The sequence below is a fragment of the Meriones unguiculatus genome, chromosome 10, assembly GCF_030254825.1.
Source record: "Meriones unguiculatus strain TT.TT164.6M chromosome 10, Bangor_MerUng_6.1, whole genome shotgun sequence".
NCBI lineage: Eukaryota > Metazoa > Chordata > Mammalia > Rodentia > Muridae > Meriones > Meriones unguiculatus.
The window spans coordinates 3674498-3693598 of NC_083358.1; the positions used below are offsets into that span (position 1 = coordinate 3674498).

Consider the following 19101-nt stretch of genomic DNA (forward strand, 5'->3'; position numbering starts at 1 on the left):
TATGGTTGGTCGGTGGCTCTCACGACTTTTTGTCAGGTGGCTTTAAGTGAATAGACTTGAGTGGCACTGTTCCTGTGGCGAGGTCTCTGCCAGCCCTCTAAGGTCTGTGCAGAGCAGCATGCTCGTCACAGCGGCAGCCGCAGCTGCTGAGACGGGCCTCACGGGATGCTGGCGGAACGGGGTGTCGCAGTGTCAGGCGTGAGCTCCGGCACGCAGTGAGAATGCCTCTTTGTCTTGCAGGTGAAAAGGGTGTCAGGGTTGAGCTCAATAAGCCTAACTCGGTCAGCAAGGATGTGTAGCGGGGCCTTAGGTCCGGCAGAGCCCGCTCCACCTCCAGCCACTTGGATGCCTGCCGTGGGCTCGCGTCCACGTGGACGGGATGGGCAGAGGCGCCCGCGTTCCAGCCGGGAGCCAGGCGGCCGGCCGCTCCAACAGAGGGCTCCACCTGCTGTGACTGCGGCGTGGCGCTCGGTGCTGGCTGAGGAGGAGATGCTGCGGGCGAGAGTGGCTTCTCCATCGGGACGCGAGACAAGGGCCCCTTGTAGGATTCTCTTCATTCTTCTATTTTGCCAGATCTATCATCTAACTGAGTTCATTTCATCTCTTTTTTATATCAAGTTTGAATTCGGGGAATTTTTGTATTAGGTACAATTTATCAAAACTGAATTAAGAAAAAAATTTACAGTATTATTCTCAAAATAACATCAATCTATTTTTGTAAACCTCTTCATGCTATTAAATTTTGCCCTAAAGACCTCCTTCAATGATTGTCGCCAGTGACTGATGATGTTTTCTTTTGACTGAAAGTAAAGAAAGGGCGTTGGGCCCATGAAGTGCACGCGGTTTTTCTTGGCCTGTCTCACAGTAAATTGAACTTGTGAGGTCTCTGCTCTCAGGCTTGACCTTCTTAGCAGTGAGGCCTCACAGTAGCAGCTCGCCGCCGATTCCCGAGGAACTTAGAGTTAGGAGAGGAGAAAAGCCACAGGAAAAGGGTTTATCTTTTAAGTGAAGTTTTTAAAGCTAAGTGACTGGCACACAGTGAACTTGAGGTCCTCCTCGGCTTCCGGTTCCCAAGACAAAGGGCTTTCTTCTTCAGGTCACAGCCTTGCCGTGGCTTCTCCTTAGTTCGCTCAGAACCGTGGGGCACCTGCTGGCCCTAGGCACGTGGACACGTGTGCGGCTACAGCCTCAGTCTCGGTCATCAGCTCCTTGGATAGCTATGAGCCATTTTCACAACCAGTAAGGAAAGATGTGTGTAGCTTAGAAATCAAGGAAGTGTGGACCAGACACTTTGTTTTATGGCTTTTTCTCTTTTTAGAGAAAGGAGGGACAGTGTCACAACCACATGAGACCTGACAGCCTCCTGCCACCGTGCAGCTCCTTTAGGAAGCCAGACTTTGCACAGATTATGGGTGGAACTCCGCACCCCTTAGGTGTTCTGTCTCTGACCTTGATCTTTGCCAAAATGTGTGTATACAGAACTATTTCTGTGTATTTCACTTAAGCCAGTCTTAGCACCTGTGTAGTTTGTATCCAATTAGAGACCTTTTCTATGGAAAGCTCAGTAATTCTTATTAAGAGAGTGCTATTGTTCATGTAAAACATGAAAGAAAAATCAAGTTGAGCCAAGTGTGGATTGGGGGTTACTCAGCACTGTACCTGTATGAGGGGCTCACGGCAGTAAGTCCAGCTCTGTCCCGTCTCCTTCCTTCAGCCCCGATAACCACCGACCACCTCTCCAGCAAGTGCCTCTGCCAGCCGGCCAGCTCAAGTTTTGCCACCTGGCCCCCAAGCGCCGCATTTCAGAGTTGGGGTAGATTGTTCAGCGTCGGTGGTAGAAGGTCTGTTTGATGGGAGCAGCAGCCTTTAGCGGGGAAGACCCTGGGGTGTTCTTAGCCTTGGACCTTTCCTAACGTACCACAGCCCAGATTCTGCTGCGGGGGTGGCAGGAGGGGTGTGCTTGCCAGACAAACTTTAAATTATGTATCTTTTGGAAAGTATGTGCTTTCCTGGAGGTCACTGTGAAAAGTTTAAGAAGTCAGCATAGTTGTGCCCTTAATAAGCCCACTCAGACTCACAATTTCATGTTAGTGGCACGGAGCAGGACTCTAAAACTGTCTGTGGCCTGTGTGTGTTAATCCTGGTTAAAGAGAAAGCTTTATGATGCTGTTTTTATTCAACACATTAACCAGCTGTAGAACAGACCTTTGTCCACCATAGGCGGAGCACTTCAGGATGCAGACTCCTGTGGTTCGGAAGCGGGTTTCCTGTGAACTCCTCTCACAATGCTTGTAAAGCTAATCTAATTAAAAAGATGCATAAATGTTCTTGAAAAAACCTAACTGTTGTCACCTCCAGCTGTCTTCTGTTTCCTAGCCCAGTACCATGGGCTTTCCTCAAGGGCGCCCGGTCACTTCCTGACCACAGTGTGCAGCGATGAGCCTCTGCGGCTGTCAGAGTGTGTGCAGCCAGGAGAGCGGCTGCAGGTGCGGACGTGCCCGGGTCAGGGGCCTGTACCTCTGCTCTCAGGGCCGGAAGGCCTTTTCTTGGTAGGCTCTCGGGTTGCTTTAGACCCCGTGGCTGCTGCGCATGTCAGTGGCACTCCTGTGCTTCTGAAGGAGGGGTTTGGTACCCACCTGCAGGGCCATAGGCTTGCAGCGCCGCACCCACAATCCTGTGACTTGTGGCTGCATACAAAGGTGCAAGCGTTCTCAGGGCAGACTGACAGGATGTACTGTGTGGGGAGCCAGGTGTGGCCTTTAGTCCTAGCACTTGAGAGGCAGAGGCAGAGGCAGGAAGGTTTCTGTGAGTCTGAGGCCAGCCTGGCCAGCCACAGCTCTGTGGTGAGACCCTGTCACCAAAAACAGAGACAACCGTCTGAGTGGTGTTTGGCATTGTAGTGTCTCTGCGCATTTGGGAAACGGCACCGAAATACGGAGTGGAGCAGGTCCGAGGACCACCTACAGGTGACAGCCCAGCATGGGAATACAGAAAGTGGAATCAACAGCCTCTAGTTCTGATGCCGCCTTCTCAGCCTCGAGTTTTGAGACAGGGCCTTGCTGTAGTCCAGGCTGGCCTCCATCAGCAGTCCTGCTCGGCCTTCTCAGCACCCGCGCTGTCGTGAGACAGCCTTGGATCCTCTGAGGCTTCTGCCTGGGCCCCGTGGCCAGAAGGCTGAGCTTGCCTGCGCTGGTGGCCTTCCGCCCGCCTGCCTCCCCAACCCCTCAGTTTGGTCTCCTGTTCCCAGACTCCATGTTCACCACTCCCAGTGCCCAAAGTCGTGAATACGTGCTCTCCGTCCCACAACTCGACCTGGTACCGGAGCCCATACCAGGCATCGCCTTAGATGTCGAAGCAAACGTTCTGGTGTGTGGATCTCAGGGTGCCCCACCACTGGTCCCTTACGCTGCGGGGTCTGTGAGTCTTCAAGCCCTGGGCTCTAGTCTCAGGGCTTGCTTGCACTAGCCTATGGCTTTCCTCAGGGTGTTAAGGTCACATCCCACGGCCTGGGGCTCCTGTTGCATAGTGCGGACAGGGCAGCACCTGAGTTTAAGCCCTAGGAACCTTAATACATTGGGCCTGGGGATGCAGCTCAGTGGTATAGCACTTAACCTGGCTCCCGAGGGACGGGATTCCATTTCAGCCTCATGTCTGCTTGTCTATGTGAGCATTCAAGTGTGTTTGTGAGCTCAAGAGCCGGGTTCCACCCTCAGCACCACAAAGATCAAACCGGAAAGACACATCAACTGCTTTACATCAAAATATTCTCATTTATTTTAAAATTCTGTAAAGCTTTGAAAAAAAAAATACAGTCTTAAGAGTTTTGGAACAATGAGACAGAATGAGGTTTTAGTGTTTTCCCATTTACCTCAGAGATCCCAGTTAGGATGTGCACACAGTTGGCCAAAGGCAAACAAAGGTTTCTCAAGTTGCTTTTTAAACCGGGATGCAAGCACAAGTCTTTATAGAAACAGGACTATGGCTGCGGCCCTGCAGTGGGGACTGAACCAGCTGTAGCTCCACTGTGAGAATCAAAGGGAGAGTACAACACGGAGCACATTCACTGAAAAGAACTGATTCGGGAGTAACTGCTCCGGGTAAACCTTCGCTATCAAGTACAGGCTCATTAAACATCGACTCTCTCCAGCCCTGGAGAACGATGCTCAGAACCTGGCGTTGTCTCCCTCCCGCACTGGCACTGCAATGACAGGGGCACACAGCAGGCGCAGTCCCGGCCCTGTGCCCAGCTAGACCTGTCTACACGCTTCCTCCTGCAGTGGGCTCACGTTGGTCCATCCACCTCAACTGCTTCTCCAGGGGATGTGCCTGCCCTGCCCTCTCCCTGCTCACTAAGGCCCTTCCTCCCTTCTTTAACGAGCTAACTCAACTCACTAAAAGCCACCGCCAGGGTGAAGCCCCTCCCAGGACTACCAAACAGCACCTTACTCTGCACCTTCCCTCCACTGAGGACGCAGTTCCTGAAGGCCGACTACCACCTTATTTACTCCATAACTCCAGAACTTTCTGCAGTTTGGCTCAAAAATATTTAATGCCTATAACCTGTTAAATTGATGAAAATACGGTATATATTTAAACACAAAACCTTAATAGCCATTTATCTACGAACAATACTATATAACTTCATGCTTTAAGAAACAGCAACACTTGTTAGCCGATCTGGCAGGTAAAGACGTCAAGAACGCAGAGGTGATGTGTGCACACTGGGGAGGGGCTCAGTCGCATGGAGATGAGCACATGCTGTTCCTGAGTGGGTGTTGTCACATCACCGAGGCCTGCACTAGGAGAGTCCAAAGGTTCAGTAGTCTTAGGCAAAGGGGAACCTTCTGCTTGTCTTTAAGCTCTACAGAGGGATGAAAATAAACTTCCACACAGTAACAGTGTGACCTCAGGGTGGAGGAGGTAGGCTCTGTGAAGGGACAACTGCATCAGGATCCCCAAAGCCCCTGGGAGGTGATGGAGGGAGTTACACAGTGGGCCACCAGGCAAACCAGGTTCACCAGGTGCTCACGGATCAGCGCACCGTGCTGTGTGCGGATGGCCTTTAGCAAAGTCAGCGAGACGAAGGGCAGGCGTGGGACAGGAATACTGAGCAAGCGCCCGTGTCCCTCCGCCCAGGCACGAAGGACTCAAGACCTGCCCAGTGCCAGCCTGCATGTTTCTGCTTCACACTGGCTTGTCCAGGCATTTTCTGCCCTCCAGGGCAAGAGGCGGCTTTGTGAGATGTTCTCTATCAGTTACTTTTTAGCACCAAGCTTTAACTGTTCACTTACATCCCCGTCAAAACTGGCCTACAGAACCAAGTAACTGCTGACATTCCAAATAACTTACTATATATTCGGAACCCACTTTAAATTCCACTGCCACTTCTTGGTAAATAATGATGGGACAGAAAAAAGAAAGAAAAAGAGAGAGAGAAAAAAGGCCTTTTTTGAGACATGGTCTCACCATACCCCAGGTTGGAGGTTAAGCCCAGGCTGGCTTCAAACCCCACAACAATCTCCCTGCCTCAGCCTCCCAAGTGCTGGGATTTTTAAACATGAGCTGTCGTGAACTAGAAAAATTCTTTTAAATATAGGAAAGACTTTAAAATCTGTTGCCACTTTTTAGTAAGGGTGGGACAGATTGTATACATATATAAATATTATACTTAAAATATAAATTACTTAAAATATAGAAGTCTTTAAAATTTGCTACCACTTTTATGTAGAAAGTAAAATCTTCTAAAATATAGAAAGCTCATCCACTGTTGTGATTTTGAAAAACAAAGGAAAAGAAGAACTCTAATAAAAGAGTACTTTTAGAACAACTATGTTTCATACTGTCTGCACAGGGTGTCTGGCCTCAAGATTGCCATTAGCTCATGAAGCAGACCTTAATAGTTAGAATTCGGCTGTCAGACTCCTGGTAAGAGTATCTTGAGAATATTCAAATAAAAACAGTGAGTACTCTAAACCATCGAGAACAAGAGAAAACAAAAGCATCTGACACAGGACAGAGTAAGGCAGCGTCCTGGTAAGGCATGGCTGAATTCAGCACTGACTCAGACCTGAGCTAGTGGATCCCTACTCATCCAGGAGCATGGCTCAAGGGATGCCCCTGCCTCAGCTTCCTGAGTTCTGGGACTACAGGGACACAGTACATCTACTATGTGTGTGTAAAGCACAACTCTGTGCTGGTGGAATTGGCCTGACTGTAACCACAGGTCCTCCCCCGGAGGGCAGCACAAGGCGGCAGGCGTTGTGGGGTCAGACCCTTCGAGGTCGGAGATTGGTTTTGTCACCTTCCAGGCAGCGGTCCAAGTGCTCATTAATCAGTGATTCCAAAACTACCCCCTGACAGACCGGACAGTTGACCAGCCGTCGCTGACTGCCCGAGGTGCCTGAACTCCGAGGTGCGCTGGCGGCTGCGGGCCCGGAGCTGCTCTGAAGGGCTCCAGCACTCTGTGTTTGCTCCTTGATGTTATCCAAAGCAGTCCTGTCCTCCAGCCTCGGTCGCTTGCTTGGGAATGGCTCTTCAGAGCCACACTCCTCCCGGGGGACGGTCAAGGACGGCACAGTTGCAGACGTCACGGTGGCTGACGCCATGACTTTGGAGGCATTTCTCAGGGACGCCCTGGAAGGTGGCACCTTTCTCTGAGAGCCTGACAGGGCTGGATGCTGGCAGCCATCCCCAGAAGTCCCACTCGCGACTGGGGACCCGTTCACATTTCTGAAAGCCTTTTGGTTGGCAACAGACACTCTGGGGAAGTAGCTGCTCAGGACACTTTGGTGAGTAGCGGTGGGGACAGGGGGCACCAGATGAGGTTTTTTACTTGAGAAACCATTCTGTTCACATTTCACCTCAGTGTTGGAAATGAGTCTGAGGCCACTTGCTGAATGGTCTTGACTTGATGGGCCTTTGGCTTCATTCATCACATGTAAGGTGCTCAACTTGCCAGCTGAAGGGCAAGTACTTGTGTCTCCGAGAACATACCCTTTTCCACTGAATGGGATGAGCGGCTGGGCCTCCCCTCTGCACTGCTTGTCTGCAAAGGAGACAGACAAGACCCTTTCTCAACACAGTGACACAGCAACCGCAAATGGCCGTTTCCTAAAATAGGACTGTCTTGTTCTAACTCACTACTGACAAGAGAAGGCAACAGCAGGGCCCTGTGCTAAGAACAATTAGGATGGCAGAAACTACAGATAAGGAATCCAGCACTAACCAAGAACTTTGCTGGGAAGGTGCCGACTCCTCTGCTCTGGCCCTCCTTACATGGCTTCCTACAGAGCAGTCCCTCTGCACCAACACTCTCCAGTTCCTGGCTGCTCAGCGGGTCAGATCAAGACTACAGCCGGGGGGCTGGAGAGATGGCTCAGAGGTTAAGAGCACTCGCTGTTCTTTCAAAAGGTCCTGAGTTCAGTTCCCAGCAACCACGTGGTGGCTCATAACCATCTATAGTAAGATCTGGTGTACAGGCAGAATGTTGTATAAATAATAAATAAATCTAAAAAAAAAAAAAAAAAAAAGACTACAGCCGGTTCCCGAGGCCCATCCCACCAAACCCACAACCTTGCAAGGGGAAGCGTCAACTTCAGCAACTGCTGTCTCCTCGGGAGTCTGAGGAAAAGGAGCAGATCCTAAGGCTGACACAGGACAAATGCAGGCCGCACGCCTTTCCCATCCTCCCAAGACAACTCAGCAGACGTCACTGGGCAGGAAGGGTCCCAGGCTGGTCAGGACTTACACTCCAGGTGCTGTTACTTAAGTCACTGTTTTCACTCTTGATAGTCATTTGCCTTGGACTCTCCTCAGATACTGCCCAGGGTGACCATTTCACCCTCCCTCACTTCCACAGAGTGAAGCACCTTCCTACCATCAGTGTGGAGCGTGCTGTGTACCTGCAGACGCCTCCACGGGAGCAGACCTGCACTGACTCCACCCGGTTCCCTGACAGGTAGCACTGCCCATGCTCCAGCCAGAATCGCAGCCCTAGGAGACAAGATGGAGGGGTACCTTTATTCTCCACTGCTGATGGCTGCTTGCCTGCTTTGGTCTTCCCTTTGCCTTTCTTTGAATAGTTCTCTGGCTCCCTGATTTTGATGTAAGTGCCTCCACAGGTTTTCTGGTGGTCGGCCCACCAGTAGTCATGAGCGGAGGGAGCCCTGTTGGTGGCACGCTTCACATAGCCGTAGTAGGGCTGTCTGTGCTGGCAAGGCCCATTGCAGCGCCACCAGTGTCGACGGTACTCATCCACCTCATCATGGAAAGTGTGGTACACCTAGCGGAGGGAGAAGCATCCAGCCGTCAAGACACCAGTCAACAGTCTGAGGAGATACCCAAGGAGTTGTCACTTGTTTTGAAATATCCCATTTCCCAGACATTTCTAAGAAGTTCCGTTTTGAGAAAGACAGGTACTGTATTTAGTTTCTTTTCAGAAGTTCACTTTAATGGGAAACATCAGGTAATTTAAAGTCTCCTACTAAGTAAAGCTATAAGCATGGATACAAAAGATTTTGAGGGAAAAAACCTCACAACCACAAAACAGCACTATGAATGCTAAGTGTTTCAGAGACTGAACAACATTCCTAAGAGCTAGAACTGAAGAGGTTGACTAAATAATAATAATAAGCCTCTAACAAGGAGGAAGAGCTGCGACCATAGGGCTGGAGAAGTGGCTCAGAGGTTAAGAGCACTGGCTGCCCTTCCAGAGGTCCTGAGTTCAATTTCCAACACTCACATGGCAGCTTACAACTGTTGACTCCAGCTCCAGGGAATCTGTCACCCTAACACAGACATATATGCAGGCAAAACACCAGTGTACATAAAAATTAAAAATTAAAAGGAAAGCAGAAGGTGAGATCAACAGAGAGGACTATCTATCTCAGAAGAAACCACAGACTTCCTTAAGTGTGAGCTCCTGGGAAGAATATAAACTAAAGGGCTGAGTCAGCAGCCAGATCCTTCCTAAAGAGCATGCAGAGTGCCAGTTAACACATAGTACATAATCAGGGCTCAGGCTGGGCTAAGACACTGCATACCCTTGCTCTCAAGGCCTCGAAGAGCAGGCCCTTCATTCCATCATTAAGAGTTCAGTGGCACAAGCGAGCTAACCAGTGTATCCCTGTGGGAGAATAAAGGATGGACTAGGAGGTCCTCCTGAAGGTCTAGCAGAGTATAAACCTGACCAAAAACGCTGACCTGGAGGTGCGCTGGAGGCGTCAACGAAGAGGACTCCTGGCTCTGCAGCCACTCTACCCCCAGGGCCTACACAAGTCCATTTGTTTTTTGTAGGACTCTTGTTCAAGGCTGAAAATCTACTTCTCTCTAGTTCACTTTTACTCAATGGCTTCTGGGCTTGGTGGCACATAACCATAATCTTAGCACTTAGGAGGCTGAGGTCAGAGTTGGGAGTTTGAGGCCACACTAGTCTACAAAGCAAGACCCTGCTTCCCCGCCTCTCAATCGAGTGATGCAGTATACCGTTATGTTGGCTCCTGTCAGCTGGTTGATCCGATGCATGTGTTTACAGAACTCTGGGCCATGTCCTTCCCGGTCTTTATCATTATTAGTGACAAATAAGTAAGCATGTATCATTTCATGCAAAAGAGTCTGGAACAGAAAACCAGCACATTAATCTTCCAGGGCATGTTTGAAGATAAAGATGCATTCTTTCTCAACCTGTATCTTAGCCTTCTGCAGGCCCAAGCACACAAAATTTTGCATATAATATTCCAAGGTCTGCAGAATCCTGTAAACAATTCTCTTCAAAGAATTAAAATTGTTCAAGAAGGACCATTTAACTATCAACTCAAACCCTAAAGGTTGGTGAATCCAACCACACAAAAACTTTAAAATTCTGATAGAGAAACCCAAGTGAACGAAGTCAAAACATGACTGCAGTAACTCCACAACACATATCATAGCTCTGAATTCTGAACACAAGGGTCTCCTGATGCCAGCATGGAAATGCTAATCCGAAAGGGCAAACAGCCCAGGTCTAAATGCTGCGCACGATGCAGTCCACTGAAGCCACAACTCAAGGTGGAGGCAGAAGGGTCAGGGGTTTGGGACAAGGTGAGCTACACCAGGCTCTGCTCCATCACCATCAACCCCCTAAAAATATCTGGATACACGCACGCGCACGTCCACTGAGGAGACAGAGCCAACCCAAATAACAGAGACTCTGTCTCTTAAAGTCAGCAAAACAACCTGGCCAGGAATGGTAGTGTACAACTGTAGACCCAACCCTCAGGTCTGAGACAAGAAGATATTAAAGTTGAAGCCAGGCTATTATCAAGACCCTTGTCTTTAGAAAACAAAAAACACAAAACCTAGCCAGGGTGTGCAGCGCGCGCCTTTAATCCCAGCACTCAGGAAGGCAGAGGCAGGCAGATCGTTTGTGAGTTCAAGGCCAGTCTGGTCTTACACTGTCCAGGACAAACAAGGCTACACAAAGAAACCATGTCTGGAAAAACAAAAACCAAACCAAACAAACAAAACCCAAATCAAAACAAACAAAACAAATCCTGCAAATTACTGCGTTGAGAACCAGGCTTAAGCAAAGAGTACCTCGACAAGGTCCTTTCTGGGTCTCAGTTTTAAGAGGGGTTCACTGAGGCGGATGGAGCACATTCCTCCTCTCCCTTCATAGGTGCAGATCCCAGCGCACCTGGAAGACAGTCACAACAGATTAGGCCCGCCACATACCCAGGGCAGACAGATCAAAAAGCAAGCCCTAGCCTGGCATGGGGGTGGGGGTAATGTCTTTAATCACTGCACTGTGGAGGAAGGGGCAGGCTGACCTCTGAGTTCCAGGCTGGCCTGGTCTACTTTAAGATCCACCACAGCCAGGGATACACAGTGAGGCCTTATTTCAAAACAAAACAAAAGCCAGTTCATGGGGAGTTCACAGGAAAAAGTCCCTGGAAAAGCTCCTGAGTGGGACACTTGGCTCACCCTCACCCTCTGTCACCCCCTCTGCTCCGCACAGGCGTTCACAGCAGGGAATGGTTTAGCCAACACAAGGGCAGGGGCACTTCTCTATAAAGGGGTCAAAGGGGCGGTTCGAGGTCAGACGTGCACTAGATCTCTACCGCGGACTGCTTTCTGAGTGGCGGTGTGTGTGCTGCGCAGATTACCATCTAGAATTGGATTTCTCAAAATCGGTGAGTAGGAAGGGGATCCTGTCGGCAAATCACCGAGAGCCGTTGGGCTCGGCCCACTCTGGGGTGCAGGCAAGCCTCCCGGTGACCTCTCCCTCCACCGCGAGGCGGGGACACCAACGACAGCTCGGCGGCCTCGCCCTTGCCTACGTTCCGAGCCGTTCGTGGGCGCACTCACAGGGTCATGCGCACACTCCACTTCACCTCCACTGCCTCCAGCTGACCCCAGAAGAAACGGTCGTTAAACTGCAAGAAGAGCGCCTGCAGGTCCGGGGTGGGGTCCACCAGCTCCCAGGACGCGTCCACCAACGACACGGGCTCCCGCGCCGCCGCGCGCCGCGCCGCCTGCACGTCCCACTCCTCCTGCAGACGCAGCGCAACCACCAGGTCCTCGTCCATCGCGCCACTCCCTCCTGAGCGGCTCGGAAGACGCCGGCCGCGCTCGTGCAGCTCACTGATCTCGCGAGACCTCCGGGCTCGGCCGGCTGCCGGGTGCGCGCGGGCTCGCCTCGAACGCCCAACGGAAGGTAGCTCGGAGCCGCCCCGCGGGCACAGCTCTAGGAACGCGGGGCTCGGGCTAGGGATGGTTTCGGGAGGCCGGCCGTCTCCTGGAAGTGCAACGCTGCACCTCCAGTCCGGTCCGCGCCCGAATCTCCCGACTTCCGCACTGGCTTGTCCGCGCACGCGCCCTAGGCCGCTGGCGTTCTCGCGCATGCGCGTTGCCAGCGCCCCGCCCCCGGCGCAGGCGCAGTACGAGAGTCTCGACTCCGGCACAGGCGCAATGCGGCGCTGGGCCCCGGCGCCTGCGTTTCGGGGTTGCTCCCGCCCCGCTTCCTCGGTTCCCTCCTCCGCCGGGCTCGGGTGGGGCGCGGAGGCGGCGGGTGACAGCCATGTCGGACAGCGGGGCGAGCCGCCTGCGGAGGCAGCTGGAGTCGGGGGGCTTCGAGGCGCAGCTGTACGTGAAGCAGCTGTCGCAGCAGTCGGACGGCGACCGCGACCTGCAGGAGCACCGGCAGCGCGTGCAGGCGCTGGCGGAGGAGACGGCGCAGAACCTGAAGCGCAATGTCTACCAGAACTACCGGCAGTTCATCGAGACGGCGCGCGAGATCTCGTACCTGGAGAGCGAAATGTACCAGCTGAGCCACCTGCTGACGGAGCAGAAGAGCAACCTGGAGAGCATCCCGCTGGCGCTGCTGCCCGCCGCCGCCGCGGGCGCCTCCGCGGGTGAGGACGCGGCGGGCGCGGGGCCGCGGGAGCGCGGGGCGGCCCAGGCAGGCTTCCTGCCCGGGCCGGCGGGTATCGGGCGCGAGGGCCCCGGTGCGGTGGAGGAGGGCAAGCAACGGACGCTCACCACGCTGCTGGAGAAGGTGGAGGGCTGCAGGGACCTCCTGGAGACGCCGGGACAGTACCTGGTGTACAACGGCGACCTGGTGGAGTACGAGGCGGACCACATGGCCCAGCTGCAGCGCGTGCACGGCTTCCTCATGAACGACTGTCTGCTGGTGGCCACCTGGCTGCCGCAGCGGCGAGGCATGTACCGCTACAATGCGCTCTACCCACTGGACCGCCTGGCGGTGGTCAACGTCAAGGACAACCCTCCCATGAAAGACATGTTCAAGCTGCTCATGTTCCCCGAGAGCCGAATCTTTCAGGCGGAAAATGCCAAGATTAAACGAGAGTGGCTGGAAGTGCTGGAGGAAACCAAGAGGGCGCTCAGTGACAAGAGGAGGCGGGAGCAGGAGGAGGCGGCGGCTCCTCGAGCTCCACCGCCGGTCGCGTCCAAGGGCGGCAACCCGTTTGAGGATGAGGACGAGGAAGAACTGGCCACCCCTGAGGCGGAGGAGGAAAAGGTGGACCTCTCCATGGAGTGGATCCAGGAGTTGCCGGAGGACCTGGATGTCTGCATCGCTCAGAGGGACTTTGAGGGAGCCGTGGACTTGCTGGACAAATTAAATCACTACCTGGAAGATAAACCCAGCCCTCCTCCTGTGAAAGAGCTGAGGGCCAAAGTGGATGAGCGCGTGCGACAGCTCACCGAGGTGCTGGTATTTGAGCTCTCCCCGGACCGGTCGCTGAGAGGCGGCCCCAAGGCTACGCGGAGGGCAGTGTCGCAGCTCATCCGGCTGGGCCAGTGTACCAAGGCTTGCGAGCTGTTTCTGAGGAACCGGGCGGCCGCTGTGCACACCGCCATCCGCCAGCTTCGGATAGAGGGCGCCACTCTGCTCTACATTCATAAGCTGTGCCACGTCTTCTTCACCAGCCTCCTGGAGACTGCAAGGGAGTTTGAGACAGACTTTGCGGGCACCCACAGTGGCTGCTACTCTGCCTTTGTGGTCTGGGCAAGGTCTGCGATGGGCATGTTCGTGGATGCTTTCAGCAAGCAGGTTTTTGACAGCAAGGAGAGCCTGTCCACTGCGGCTGAGTGTGTGAAGGTGGCCAAGGAGCACTGCCAGCAGCTGGGCGAGATCGGGCTGGACCTCACCTTCATCATCCATGCCCTGCTGGTCAAGGACATCCAGGGCGCCTTGCACAGTTACAAGGAGATTATCATTGAAGCCACCAAGCACCGGAACTCAGAAGAGATGTGGCGCCGGATGAACCTGATGACCCCGGAGGCCCTGGGCAAGCTCCGGGAGGAGATGAGAGGGTGCGGGGTGGGGAACTTTGAGCAGTACACTGGGGACGACTGCTGGGTGAACCTGAGCTACACGGTGGTGGCCTTCACCAAGCAGACGATGGGCTTCCTGGAAGAGGCGCTGAAGCTGTACTTCCCCGAGCTCCACATGGTGCTCCTGGAGAGCCTGGTGGAGGTCATCCTGGTGGCCGCGCAGCACGTGGACTACAGCCTGCGCTGCGAGCAGGACCCCGAGAGGAAGGCCTTCATCCGCCAGAACGCGTCCTTCCTTTATGAGACCGTCCTCCCCGTGGTGGAGAGGCGGTTCGAGGACGGTGTGGGGAAGCCCGCCAAGCAGCTGCAGGACCTCCGGAATGCGTCCAGACTCCTGCGCGTGAACCCTGAGAGCACCACGTCTGTGGTCTGAGGTTGGGGCGGTGTGTGCGTGCGTCCGTGCGTCTGTGCTCTGCAGATGCATTATTTGTATTTACGTTACACTCATCAGCACATTCTCGAGAGACACAAACAGTGTGTAAATGTCCCCTCTTAAAAATACAGTCAGAAGGAGAAGTATAACGTGTTAAGTATGTATCGACCACACAAACACTGGAACTACCAGAGCGTACACCGTGCTTCTATGTTAGCTCTTTAAGGACTGCTGGGTCACACCATGGCATTTCAGATTACCCTCTCACTTGAAATACACTGCTCACCAGGGGAATGCCCTTGTGTGCTGCCTAGAGAAATCATGTGAAGCATCCCGGCTCAGCAATAGTCAGCACTGTGCAGTACACCTGCTTCATGTTCTCCTTAAACCAATTTGGAAAGAAATGAGTTGGGAACATTGGTTTGGGATGAATTTGAATAAGTGGGTACCAGGCGCCTCAGTGTATTCTGTGGACGGAAGCCTTCCTAAAACAACTGCAGGCATCCAAAGATCACTGGAAGGCGGCATAGTCCATGCTGCTCAGCGCTGCAGTGTTTAGCTTGGATGTGTCTTTTTGGGAATCACGAGGAGTACGATGAAATTCTAACATTCCAGCCGAGTGGGTTTACTGCTGCAACACTTGCCATTTTCAGGAAGTGAGAGTGACCTAGCAGTAGGCAGTGACTCCAGGCCCTCAGCGCCGGCCTGGGCTAGGAGCCGAGGAGACTTCAAACGCAGAACTCTGTATTTGAATAGTTTCTGGGAGTTCAGGGTCTCTGTAGATTAAGAACGCTGGAGATTTGTTCCTGGTTATTTTTGTTTTCTTGAGCTAGTTTCAGCCCAGGCTGGTCTTGTCCAAGGGTGACCTTGAATTTCTAATCCTGGCCGCACTTCTCAAGGGCAGGGATTACAGATGGCCACTGTGCTCATTTCTGCTGTGTTGGGGAATAACCCAGGACTTTGTGCATATTAGGCAAACCCTCTCCGCTGATGCACACCCGCTGCCCTGATGATGTCTGTTTTGCAACTTTTTTGTAGCTTAGTGGAGACTTGAAGGGAGATGGAAGATACCTCAAGTGCAGGGAAAGAACCTTTTACGACTCCTCATATGCTGTGTTCTATTGAACAAGAGTCAGGCATGCTGGTGCACACTTTTAATCACAGCATTTGGGAGAAGAGGCAGGTAGATCTCTGAGTTCAAGGCCAGCCTGGTCAAAAGGTGAATTGCAGAACAGCCAGAGCTCTGTAGAGAAACCCTGCCCCAAAAACAACTTTTTTGTTTTTTGAGACAGGGTTTCTCTGTGTAGTCCTGGCAATCCTAAATCTGCTGTGTAGACTAGGCTGGCCTTGAATCCACAGATCCACCTGCCTCTGCACCCCTAGTGCTGGGATTGGGAGCACTCCACCGCGCCTGGGCAAAAAACAACTTTTCAAAGATTCCTGATTGTAATATGTGTTTCAGCTTGTTTGGTAAAGGGAAGGTGGGCAGGTGGGGGGTCCTAAGGTTTCCAAACTATTCTGCTCTCTTCTGATGATCTAAAGTTCCACTCTTGGCAAGCGTTTGCTCAGACCCATTTCCCACTAGCTTCCAGCTGTGCTTTTTGTCCAGGATGCCATATTTTTTTTTTTTTTCCTGAGACAGGCTTTCCCTATGTAGTATTGGCTATCCTGGACTCTATCTGTAGACCAGGCCGGCCTTGAACTCCCATCGATCCACCTACCTCTGCCTCCCAAGTCCTGGGATTAAAAGTGTGTGCCACCACACCCAGCTTCTATACCATGTTTTTATACCCATTGGTTCTAAAGACTATTTTTGTCTGAATAAAACAGGTAGTATTAAAGCATAAAATTATGTAAAGTCCTAAATGGTTTCTGCCATGATGCAAGGCTGTAAAACTCCTTGGCTTAGTTGACTCAATTCGGGCCATCATTTTTTTTCCTGTTTTTTTGTTTTTTTAGCTCTTCACACTTAAGGAGGAAATCACTGAAATCACCATTGCAGATTTCTACCGATTTTTTCTAAGTTAGGATTTTTCTTTTTTTCTTTTTTTTTGTGGCAGGTCTCTTTATGTAGACCACACTGGTCTCATCTCTCACCTCTGCCTCCCAAGGGCTGGGATTATAGGCGTGCACCACTATTCCTGGCGGTGTTAGGATTTTCTACATGACCTTAACTGGATGTTCCAGCCAAACACAGGTACTAATTTGTCTTAAGATCACTGGAAACTTGAATTTCATAGAACTGTGTGGTTGTGATTATTTGGTGCCATTTTATAAGAATGCCAGTGTGTCCCCATAATCTTCCATGTTATAATCTTACAGAAATGGAAGTAGAGAACTTTATTCTGCTAAGAACGGGCTAAGGTAGCTGAGGGAATAGTCTGGGGGATGTGTGCCAGCTGACTGGGTCCCCCTCAAGTGCCAGACGCCTGCTATAGTTGACTGTCTTCTTGAGATGGGGTCAGAGCCGACTCCATGCGTCATCAGACTCCACGCAGGTTCTGAAGCATGCAGGACTGTCCGGCCCAGTGGCAGCTCCATGCGTAGCAGCATCCTACTTCAACATTAATCATCCTTTCTTGTCTGCGTCAAAACTAGCTACACAGACCAGCTATCGTGGACTGGACTGGTTGCACTTGGAAACTTGATCTCGGAGAGCCTCCTGTCACTAAGTGCTCAAAGTCATTTTTGTTCCGGCTGCTACCTGTAAAGCATCGCTGTATACTTTGATAGATAAGTCTTTTAAACTGCCTGAGAAAATAAAGCTTTAGAGTGTTCTCAACTGGATAGAACTGATTGTTTATAACATTTTGTCTGTTTATTGTTTATTTTCTCATTTGAGACAGGGTCTCTGTAGCCTAGGCTGCCTTAGAACTCTGGACACCAGTCCCCCATTGAACTCAGAACACCTGCCTCTGAGTAAAGGGCTTATACTCAGCTCTTTTTCTTTGAGACAGGGTTTCTCTGTGTAGCCTTGGCTGTCCCTGGAGCTTACTCTGTAGACCAGGCTAGTATCAAACTCAGAGAGATTCCCCTGCCTCTGCCTTCTGAGTGCTGAGCCATAAGCACCACTGCTGGCATCATTTATCTTTCTTCACCATTTTTATGTTCTTTTATTTATGTGGGGAGGACAGCTATTAGAAGATTTTAAGTGTTTGCTGCAGAATTGTGAATGAGCGAAGTTTCCTGAAGTCCTGAGGGCGCGGGGACCAAACCTAGGGAGGGCCTTGCTTACGCGCGGTAAGGACGTGAAGCAGCAACCCAGGCCCTGGAAACACAGTGGTCTGTTCTGTTTTTAAGAAAATCCTTCACTGGGAAATGACAGATGTGCAAGGTAAGAATCCTTCTTTGCTTTGTTTTTCCAGACAGGTTTCCTTTTGTACTCTTGGCTGTTCTGCCTTGAACACTGGCCTTGAACTCAGAGATCTGCCTGTGTCTGCCTCCCCAAGTGCTGGGATTAAAGGCATGTGCCACCATGCCCACCTCAAGGAAGTAAGTCTAAAAGCCAAATTTATGCCACCTGCAGCTCACAGAGGCAAATATCACACCAGTGGGTAGAAGATTCAGAAGCCACTATGCAGTTAAAGGACCAAACGCTGTGCTTTACCCTGTCTGCCCTCCAGTGTTTGTAACAGGATAAAGTTAACAAAACACCTGTGTGCAACAGAACACCTGCCATCTGCACCTTCAAACGAGGCAGCTTCTTGGGGAACGTGGTAGATCTGGATGTGAAGAAAGGGATGTTGTGCTGTGGGCAGGTGTGAGAAGACTGGAGACCTGCTCGCAGGGATTCGAGCTCGGGCAAGGTGTATGGAAGGAGCAGCCTCTGCAGGTACCCTGCCCAGGTGAATCATGCTGTTCCTTTCCTCTCCCACGTACTTCAGAGCATCGTTTCCCAGAAGCTGTACTCCCCGAGGTTTTCCTGGGCTGGAGTAGTCTTCTTGTTAAATCATGGGGGGTTTTTTCTTGTTTTGTTTTCTGGCAACCTTGTTAGCTTCAGGGTTTTGTGACTTAAAAAATCTTCCTGCCTGGGTCACATTTTAGTTCCAGCACTCAGGAGGCAGAAGCAAGGGAATCTCTGTCTAATAGGGCCAGCTAGCCAGAAAAGGAGCTGGGAATGGTGGCACGTACCTTTAATCCCAGCACCTGAGAGGCAGAGGCAGGCAGATCTGAGTTTGAGGCCAGCCTGGTCTACATAACTAAACCCAGGACAGCTAGGACTATGTAGAGGCTGCCACACACACACACACACACACACACATACACACACACAGCATAGTAGAAGTAGCAGCGTGATTAAGAGCACCTGCACTCTTGAGGACAGGGGTTCAGGTCCCAGTACCCAAAATCATTATTCTAGCTTCAGAGAATGACACCCTCTTCTGGCCACCTTGGGTAATGCACACACGTGTGCATGAAAATCTTTTTTAAAGCTTTCTGGAAAAGCAATACATACGAATGTGTATATATACATATATACGTATCTGCCTTTCCCTATTTGTGGGAATACGCGTCCATAATCCATTTCTGTTGCTGTGCCAAAGCGTACCTTCTATTGTTAGATACATGAACCCATTTACTGCGAGTGGAGAGGTTCTCCAATGAGAGCGCTTCTGGAGCTGGAGAGATGGCTCAGAGGTGAAGAGCACTGGCTGCTCTTCCAGAGGTCCTGAGTTCAATTCCCAGCAACCACATGGTGGCTCTTACCATCAGTAATAAGATCTGGTGCCCTCTGCTGCCATCTGGCATTCAGGCACACATGCAGGCAGAACTCTGTATACGTAATAAATAAATCTTTCTTAAAAAAAAAAAAAAAAAAAAAAAAAAAGAGAGCGCTTCTACTGGCCTTTCAGTTCCCCCTTCAGCCCTCTGGTGGAGGACTTGGCTGAGGCAGA

The 19101-nt window shown here is 51.5% G+C and overlaps 3 protein-coding genes across 5 annotated transcripts in view; 2 read left to right on the plus strand and 1 right to left on the minus strand.

Annotated features, from left to right (window-relative positions):
* The window catches only part of Egln1 (egl-9 family hypoxia inducible factor 1), a 38153-nt gene extending 35811 nt beyond the window's left edge, over nt 1–2342 (plus strand). For 2 of the 3 annotated variants that reach the window (XM_021648452.2, XM_060391798.1), the window contains one exon: nt 241–2342. In XM_021648452.2, coding sequence (XP_021504127.1) covers nt 241–299 — 59 coding nt within the window. In that variant the 3' untranslated portion in view covers nt 300–2342. The remainder of the gene's footprint in view (nt 1–240) is intronic. The other variant, XR_009594492.1, reaches the window with a different exon arrangement.
* Nucleotides 2343–3750: 1408 nt separating this feature from the next.
* Nucleotides 3751–11879, minus strand: Sprtn (SprT-like N-terminal domain). Its single transcript, XM_021648476.2, has 5 exons — nt 11344–11879; nt 10573–10672; nt 9484–9612; nt 8017–8281; nt 3751–7045 (listed from the first exon to the last, which is right to left on the minus strand). Exons 1-5 carry the CDS (start codon nt 11877–11879, stop codon nt 6267–6269), a joined length of 1809 nt encoding a protein of 602 aa, XP_021504151.2. The 3' UTR covers nt 3751–6266.
* A 114-nt stretch (nt 11880–11993) lies between these two features.
* On the plus strand, nt 11994–16998 carry Exoc8 (exocyst complex component 8). Its single transcript, XM_021648464.2, has one exon. It carries the CDS (start codon nt 12056–12058, stop codon nt 14204–14206), a length of 2151 nt encoding a protein of 716 aa, XP_021504139.2. The 5' UTR covers nt 11994–12055; the 3' UTR covers nt 14207–16998.
* The last annotated feature ends 2103 nt before the right edge of the window (nt 16999–19101 follow it).

What these genes read in the sequence shown, in the direction of transcription:
- Sprtn (XM_021648476.2), bottom strand. Translation starts at nt 11,879, where the DNA reads ATGCGCGAGAACGCCAGCGGCCTAGGGCGCGTGCGCGGACAAGCCAGT. An exon ending in TGGAGTGTGCGCATGACCCT is followed by an intron (nt 10,673 to 11,343) that starts GTGAGTGCGCCC and finishes ACTGTCTTCCAG; the next exon opens with GTGCGCTGGGATCTGCACCT. An exon ending in TGACAGGAGCCAACATAACG is followed by an intron (nt 8,282 to 9,483) that starts GTATACTGCATC and finishes TCCCTCCGCTAG; the next exon opens with GTGTACCACACTTTCCATGA.
- Exoc8 (XM_021648464.2), top strand. Translation starts at nt 12,056, where the DNA reads ATGTCGGACAGCGGGGCGAGCCGCCTGCGGAGGCAGCTGGAGTCGGGG.